General features: G+C 38.1%; 1 protein-coding gene and 2 long non-coding RNA genes across 3 annotated transcripts; 1 reads left to right on the top strand and 2 right to left on the bottom strand.

The window, feature by feature from the left end:
* The first annotated feature begins 865 nt into the window (after positions 1–865).
* LOC112435049 (uncharacterized) lies at positions 866–2215 on the top strand. Its single transcript, XR_013093888.1, has 3 exons — positions 866–1040; positions 1404–1511; positions 2076–2215. It is a non-coding gene; the product is annotated as an uncharacterized LOC112435049 (long non-coding RNA).
* A 415-nt stretch (positions 2216–2630) lies between these two features.
* LOC106674947 (uncharacterized) lies at positions 2631–6291 on the bottom strand. The gene is made up of 10 exons (XM_014408514.4): positions 6238–6291; positions 6006–6094; positions 5798–5925; positions 5652–5703; positions 4715–4812; positions 4477–4613; positions 4328–4393; positions 4094–4140; positions 3780–3928; positions 2631–3060 (listed from the first exon to the last, which is right to left on the bottom strand). Exons 2-10 carry the CDS (start codon positions 6086–6088, stop codon positions 2738–2740), a joined length of 1083 nt encoding a protein of 360 aa, XP_014264000.3. The 5' UTR covers positions 6089–6094; positions 6238–6291; the 3' UTR covers positions 2631–2737.
* A 21-nt stretch (positions 6292–6312) lies between these two features.
* On the bottom strand, positions 6313–7274 carry LOC112434952 (uncharacterized). The gene is made up of 4 exons (XR_003024323.2): positions 7207–7274; positions 6814–6851; positions 6428–6512; positions 6313–6328 (listed from the first exon to the last, which is right to left on the bottom strand). It is a non-coding gene; the product is annotated as an uncharacterized LOC112434952 (long non-coding RNA).
* Positions 7275–8594: the final 1320 nt, after the last annotated feature.

The following is an 8594-nucleotide window of genomic DNA, read 5'->3' as shown; positions in this document are numbered from 1 at the left end:
ACAGTTTCTTGGCCCCTGGAGTGACCCATAGTTTTTAGCTGTTGCTTTGCTAGCTCGTGTGATCGTGCTATATCTATAGCTTTCTCTAGCGTGAGCTCTGCGCCTTGGCTGAGTAGCTTTTCTCGGACGTGTGGCGAGTTAGTGGCAAATACAATGCGATCCCTGACAATTTCATCTGTATTTGGGTACCCACAGTCTTTAGCAAGTAGTTTCAGTTCCGTAATAAACTGTTCAAATGTCTCATTTTCACCCTGCATCTTTTCATGAAACTTATATCGGGCGTAGATTGGGTTAGCTTTCGGTATGACGTAATCAGTGTACTTATCGTAGTACGTCTGAAGCTTTCGGGAGTCGTCTGCGGTGAGCGTCCACGTGTTGTAGACGTCCCGTCCTTTCTCACCGACCCATAGAAGAAGGTAGCTGCATTTGTCTGCCTCCTCCTTCCCCCGAAGAGGACCAGCGAACATTAGCTCGGCGTGCTGCTTGAAACGCCGCCATGTCTCGGGCAGGTTGCTGGAGTCCCAATCCATACGCGGTGTGGGAACGCCGTAAGCCTCCATGTCTGCGCTGTCCGACGGCGAGGGATTGCGTAGAATCCGCTACTCTGACACCATGTGTTGTTTTTGTATGTATACCGAGCTTCTTACTAACTGCACGCACACACCAAACTCTGCTCCGATTCCACTTTATTTCGTATTCTTTTTTCTTGCCCCTGAAGCTTCTTGCTCGCGAGTGAATTACACACATTGCAGCAACACAGTGCCATCTAGTGGCTGATACACACATGAGTCAACATGTTACACGGTGTACATTTTAGGACATCGTCAGGTATCAGAAAAAAAATTGTCAGGTGTCAGAAAAAAAGTTGTCAGGTGTCAGAACACAAGGTACCAGAGAGAAAATCTTCCTGCAGGTGGCGCTGTTGTCATGTCCCACCCGAATTGATTTCCAAATACGTCATCAACGTGTGACCGTGGGAGAGCGTAAGGTCATTGACCTCACCGGAGTTTTACCGTGGTTCAGGCTCCTAACGACACAAGGTAAGTTTAACTTTTTCTCCCCTTTGTTCATATTTTTGCCACAGTTGTGTTATATTAAGTTGCAGTTATGTTGTGAAAGTTACATATCAGAGACGGAAAGCCAGTTTTGTACGGAACCAAATCAGTACTATTTTTGTCTGGCTAATTCATTCTAGCTAGCGACAGTGGTGAAACGTGATTCAAATTTAAACTGTTCAGTAATTGTTTTGTATACATTTCAGCAAATGGCCAAGCTGAAAGCTTACGAGCAGTTGCATTTGAATACTAATCCTATTTGAAGTAATACATTTCCAGTGGTAGACATGTTAGATTGTCACACCTGGCTATGCATTGTTTTATTAATATTATATATTGTCCCGATAGCTTGAAGGGGATGATGCCGGTTTCATATCACTGGACTTATCCATGGCAGTAGAGTACATCCATGCACAGAGAATCATTCACCAGGATATAAAGCCAGCAAATGTCATGGTAAGCCATATTGTATTTTTCTTTTTCTCCACTTTGTTTTTGAAGATCAAAATAAAAATAGTATATTATTTATTTAACTTTATTCTCTTCAGTCTATTAAACACTACATTTGAACAATGAGACACTTTTCTGGCATATTCATATAAAGGATTTTTTTTTTAAAGTAAGAAGCCTTACATTGTTTCTTTAATAGTCCAATTTTTCTTTAATATGTTGGTTCTTGCACACCTACAAAATTCCCAAACATGTTGTAAGTTTAGGCTTTACAAACTGAAAGTTTCTATTCTTTTATTAGTCTGTACCACTTGCTTAAGTGGAATGGGGATTAAAAAATGCACAGGACTATAAAACCGGGTTGGATCATTAACCAATCTGTTAATTTTAATGTTGGGTATAATAAACAATCTCAGAATAAATCTGCAGTGATTGGGTGATCTGGGTGCTAAAAGCTTTGAGGGTTTTTTTTTTTCCCCAATTATGAGCTGTGGTCTTTGGAATGACATTTTTGATAACATTTGTGAAATTTTAGACAACCTGGTAAGTTCTCATATGTATACCTTATAGGTTCACCACCCTTCTAAGAAGGCAGTCCTGACAGACTGGGGCATGGCAAACATAAGAGACACTGTGATGCTTCGTCAAGGGAGTAAGTTCACTGCCCAGGCTACTGGTCCAGCTGGTGGCACATATCTTTACATGGCCCCTTAATGCATACTGATGTTTGAAGAGGCCTCGTTCCAGACAGACATGTGGTCCCTCGGAGCCACATATCTGGAGATCCTGACGGGTTCCGCTCCGTGGATGGTTAAAAAACAAAGAGAACTGGCTGCACTAATGGCCACCAAAAACCCACCACATGCCCTATCACATCTCAGTGACAAAAACAGTTTTCTTGGTGGTTTGGTGAGCTATGACCCAGACTCAAGGCCTTCCGCATCTGATGTTGTTAAGTTTCTCAAGTCAGGCCTTGATCTTACGAGCCGATATGGCTACAAGTGGTAATGTTGCTACAGTCTGCAGTTCAAAAGTCTTTCAATGTGAATTATGTTCTACATTATTGTTAACAAAAGTTGTGGTAAATGAAACACTGAATCATTATGAAAGATGGCACCTTGTCAATTGTATTTCAACATTTTATTGTACATTTTGTTGGTCAGACAGTTTTCAAATTACCTGTTGATTTTAAACAAGGATAAATAAATGTTAACAAACACTGTTGTATGATTTTATTGGTCATTGGAAATGTTTACTGGTGCACCTTCCATCCTCTCTCTCTTCAGAAAGATGTATATGTCATTTGCCTCGGCAAACGTAGAAAGTGTAGGAACTGCATTTCTGTTCATGGCAGTTGTGAGCTCTTGGACTAGCATGAGGTATGCAGCAAGGCAACCATCAGGTGTGCAGGGAAACTGGCTGTTTTCTAAAATGTTCTGGCACATGTCTCTGAATTCCTGGTTTGCTACCAGTGAAGGCTCTTCCCTCTCACAGATTAATTGCTTGGCATAGTCTAAAAGGTCTGGGTCAACAATGTGCAGTACATTGCCATATCCTGCGAATGAAAGACAATATTGAAAAGATGTTCACTTTGAATGTTAAAAATAAATGAATAATGACAAAGCTGTTCTAGAACCTGTATAAGAAGCAGTCAGTGTTTACAGATGTTATTACAGAAACTTAAAGATGGAAATATCACTCAAACATTTAGATAAATTTTTAGTTAAAGGTGTCAATATGAAGCCATTTTAGTATTGACAGTAGAAATTCAGAAATCTCTTATTGTACTACAAGTAGGCTTCTTCGGAAGACACAAAAGAGAAAACACATTATAACAGTTTTACGCTCATTACACTGGCTTCCAGTATATTTTAGAAAATTCATTTAAAAATTTTAGTAATGACTTTCAATGCTCCGAATCGTGAAGCTCCTGCCTTAATTTCTGATCTTATAGAACCCCACGCTCCCTCTCCCAGCCTGTGATCATCTAATCAATGGCTGTTAGTAGTCCCACCAGAAGACCAGAGGCAAGAGATCTTCCAAAGCGGTGGCTCCCAGGTCATGGAATGCTCTGCCTCCATCATTACGTTTCCTTGATTGCATTTATTCTGTATGTTCGATTGTGCTGTTTTATGTTTATCTGTTTTATATTATTGTGAAGCCACTTTGTGGTTTTTATCCTGTGAAGAGTGCTATATCAAAGTAAAAGTAAACTAATGAAAGTTAAAAAAACAAACAAAAAAATAAAACCCCACAGGCTTTCAAATGACATACCAGGAGGTGGTGAGGTAAACAGAAGGTCGGGTTTCCCAAATGGACCAGGTGCATTGCGTTGCTTGCGGATGTCATGGGTGTTCCAAACTGTTTGCTCCGTTTTTAAGTCTCTTTGAAGCAGTGGCAAGTGTGAGTACTGCAAGCAGTTGCTATGAAAAAGGAGAATTAAAAAATTAATATGTTCATCTGCTTCTTTGAGGTAGAATAAGTAAAAGCTAAATTTTAATCAGTACTCAAAAAACAAAGGCATTCCTAGACCACATACTTTCATACTGCTGCTTGATTATTTTTCATGTCTAAAAATATTGACTTACATGTGCACAGGATTGTCCAGTTCAAGGATCCCAGACTCCATCATGGCCTACGCATGTTGTTTTGAAAAAGACATAAGTTGTGAAGGTGAGAATTTCATTAGTGAAAAGGTACAGATGTACATAAACACAGATTCTGGCCTTGTGTTTTCAGATAAACTAATCCATCGTATGTTTAACGAAATTTGGATGGCTACTCTTTGTTAATAGGTTTTACAGGTGAAAGATTTGCTTTACCTCAAATGGTGTCAGCCATTTCTTAATCCATGTCCGCTTTAAAATACTGTTGAAACATTCAGCTCTCTAAACAACAGAAACATGACATTATCAGTTTTGTTGTCAGGTTGTTACTTTAGAAATAGTCATTTACCAGCTTAAAGACATACCTGGTTGTGCACTGATGTCCCCATTCTGAAGCACCTCCATGCCTGATTCCCAAGATCTCGCATGTGAAATGCCATCTGCATTTGACCCACAACAAGGTTCTCCTTTCCTCTGTCCCCCCGAATCATTTGAGGACAGCCTAAAGACACAAACTGAAGATAATTAGTGAATGATGAAAAAATAAATTTATTAACAAAATGTAATCTTTTTTAAACCCCCATTTTTTAGTATATTGCATACCACCCTGTTCTTGAACAGCCTCAAAGAAGTATCTGGCCACAAAGTTTTGCTTGCGGTTGGATGTGCCCACCTTTAGCCATAGAACCTTCCTGGAAAATCTGAAAAGAAAGAAACAGAAAAGTGGCCACTTGTACATATGATTTAATCATGTTTTGGCACTATGTTTGGTTTTTGTTACATTCCCCAAGAGTATGCTGGTTTTCCATTGTATTATGTCTAGGCGTTGTTTCTGGTTCCTCCGGCCATTTTGACTGCCATAGTTGTGTAGGCTTACATGCCTTTGGAATTGAATGTGACTCTTGACTGTGTTCAGACTGACGCGAGGGGAGAGCTGCCTTTTGTTTTGTAATCCCTTGTATTCTCCTGTTTATGTGTTGGTTAGGTAGGTTATCGTAAATTGTACATTTTATTTTCTTTGGAGTTAAATTCTGTTTACTTTATATCAGGGATGTTTTGTTTGTTGTGTTGGTCTTGGCCCTCCCTGAAATTAACTGCCAGTCTGAAATGGAACTTTAAGACTAGCAGGAAATAAGCCTTTTAAAAACCGCCATCTTGAATCCTCCTTCACTATTCATACTTTATCTTGGTCCCTTAGACCAGGCTTGGCCAAATCCAGACCTCGAGGGCCAGTGTCCTGCATGTTTTAGATATCACCCTGGGTAAACACACTTGAATAAAATGATTAGTTCATTACCAGGCCTCTGGAGAACTACAAAACATGTTGTGAGGGTAATTTAGCCATTTGAATCAGCTGTGGATCAAGGACACATCTAAAACCTGCAGGACACCGGCCCTCGAGGCCTGGACTTGCCCATCCCTGCCCTAGACTACTCAGGAGAGATAACACCTCAGTTTACCGCACATCCTTATCTTGAAGCAACTTTGTACTATCACTGAATATAATAAATTAAGTAGCGAATGCCATATTCAAACCTACCCATCAATCCCCAAATGTATCCACATTCCAAAGAACTTCAGTTTATCATTGCCTATATGAAACAACAAATAATAATTACAATTTGTTTCAACAGAAGTACCATCAAAACATGTTTGGAAGGTTAATTGAAAAGATAAAATAAATACCATCAATGTGCCGTGTGTCATTTGGACCACGGCTGATGTAATTCCGACAGGGAATTTTCTTCTTTCCAGGAGATCTCCTCTGAAGACCACTTGCATCCATATACCTCATTATATTAGCAACATCGTCTCTACAGTAACAATAGATTTTACTCTGAGCTCAACAGTAAAACAAGAGAACACTTGATCATATACACACTATTTAACCAACCTGTAACAAGGCCGCACTCCTCTGACATCCCTTACCCGCTTTACCATTGCCCTGATTCCTTGTTCAGGAGACCACTGTTTCATCTCACTCTAAAAAGCAAACAAACAGACAATTGAATGTTTTTTTTTTTTTTTAAATCACTACAGAAAATAACATTTATTGTTTCTACAATAGCTCACGACACAGACTTCAGGAAAATATATATTTTTTGCACTGATGTTTTAACGCTTACCTCCACAGCTTTGTGGATTTCAGTAAAAGGTCGTTGGGGGCATATTCGCTTCAACCCTAGAAGTTTTAAAACTCATCTCAGATGCCTCTCACTGTTAAAAGACAACACAGACTTACATTATATTAAATGCAAACTGCATGTTTTGTCATTTTAGAGAGTTGTCACGGAAACTGTTGAAATGCAGACTTACCTTATTTTATGCCCATATGAATTCAGTGCACAGCTGATTTCCTTTTGTTTTAAGCCTTTGTTGAACAATGTTATTATCATCATATCTTGAAAGGTTAAGTGTAACAACAACAGTCTAATTGATCACCCACCTCTTACACTGAACATAAGTAATTAACCAGTAAAGTACTAAATCTTTTTATGTGGCAATTACACTAAAAGCATCGTCTATTCAGTGCCCACAAATAAAACATGTGTAGCAAAAAATACACTTCTTTGATATGAAAGAGGTGAACAGTAGTTAATAAATAAGTTGTACTTTAGTCATTTATTTTTAATGCTCTTTTTTTAATTAAAAAAAAAAAAGTATTTTTGGTACAGTCATGGGAACCAGCCAGAGTCGGATACTCCTTTCATCATCGTCAGATGACATATTGCAGCAAAGTCTAAAAACAACAACAGAAAAAAACATATCGGGATCAAAAAATATCCCGACAGCAGCAATATAGAAAAGAGAAATAAAGAAAAAGAGCGACAGAAAGGATGCAGGCTGCTCGTGAGCTTTCAGCTTGTCCATTTGCTGAAATGTATACAAAACAATTACTGAACAGTTTAAATTTGAATCACGTTTCACCACTGTCGCTAGCTAGAATGAATTAGCCAGACAAAAATAGTACTGATTTGGTTTCGTACAAAACTGGCTTTCCGTCTCTGATATGTAACTTTCACAACATAACTGCAACTTAATATAACACAACTGTGGCAAAAATATGAACAAAAGGGAGAAAAAGTTAAACTTACCTTGTGTCGTTAGGAGCCTGAACCACGGTAAAACTCCGGTGAGGTCAATGACCTTACGCTCTCCCACGGTCACACGTTGATGACATATTTGGAAATCAATTCGGGTGGGACATGACAACAGCGCCACCTGCAGGAAGATTTTCTCTCTGGTACCTTGTGTTCTGATACCTGACAATTTTTTTTTTGACAACTGACACCTGACAATTTTTTTTTCTGACACCTGACAACTTTTTTGTCTGACACCTGACAATTTTTTTTCTGACACCTGACAACTTTTTTGTCTGACACCTGACATTTTTTTTTCTGATACCTGACATTTTTTTTTCTGATACCTGACTTTTTTTTTTTGACAACTGACACCTGACAATTTTTTTTCTGACACCTGACAATTTTTTTTCTGACACCTGACAACTTTTTTGTCTGACACCTGACAATTTTTTTTCTGATACCTGACATTTTTTTTTCTGACACCTGACACCTGACAATTTTTTTTCTGACACCTGACAATTTTTTTTCTGATACCTGACTTTTTTTTTTTTGACAACTGACACCTGACAATTTTTTTTCTGATACCTGACTTTTTTTTTTTTGACAACTGACACCTGACAATTTTTTTTCTGACACCTGACAATTTTTTTTTCTGACACCTGACAATTTTTTTTCTGATACCTGACTTTTTTTTTTTTGACAACTGACACCTGACAATTTTTTTTCTGACACCTGACAATTTTTTTTCTGATACCTGACAATTTTTTTTTTGACAACTGACACCTGACAATTTTTTGTCTGATACCTGACGATGTCCTAAAATGTACACCGTATGAGAGGACAGAGTCATTTTACTAATTATCATGAAAATGCATTAGACATGAAAAAATACAATATTTTGTTTGTATAATAAGACAAAGACAATTGTCATATTAATATTAAAATAATCTATTATTTCGGATTGTGTATTTTGCGTGTTTTATGTTACTCTTGTTTTTACATTTTAAAGGCGGCCTTGAGGGTTCACATGCACTGCAACTTAAGAAAAGACCAACAAAAGGACACAAAAAACAACAGAAGCCTATTTAGTCCTTTACCAATTGTATATCTGCATTAGCTGATGCACTGTAAAAACACTTCTGTTGTGTTTTGTGCACTTTTGCAGCTGTTTTTTGTTTGCCGGTGTTTTCTTAAGTTGTGGTGTATTTGAACTCTCTGGGCCATCGTATCAAGCAAGTTTTATTGTATTTAAAATGGGCTACTAAAAAAGTAGCTTTGCCTCCATGTAATAAGGAAAAATCTCTCTGCCAGTAAACTGAATGTAATGTAATGATAAAGTCAATAGGTTGTTTCAGCATCTAATCAGATAATCTACTCAGGGTATCCAGTTTATTGCAAGT

The sequence above is a fragment of the Maylandia zebra genome, linkage group LG17 (genome assembly GCF_041146795.1).
Source record: "Maylandia zebra isolate NMK-2024a linkage group LG17, Mzebra_GT3a, whole genome shotgun sequence".
NCBI classification, from domain to species: Eukaryota; Metazoa; Chordata; class Actinopteri; order Cichliformes; family Cichlidae; genus Maylandia; species Maylandia zebra.
The sequence above is the reverse complement of the archived record's forward strand: the minus strand, read 5'-3'. Positions and strand labels throughout refer to the sequence as shown.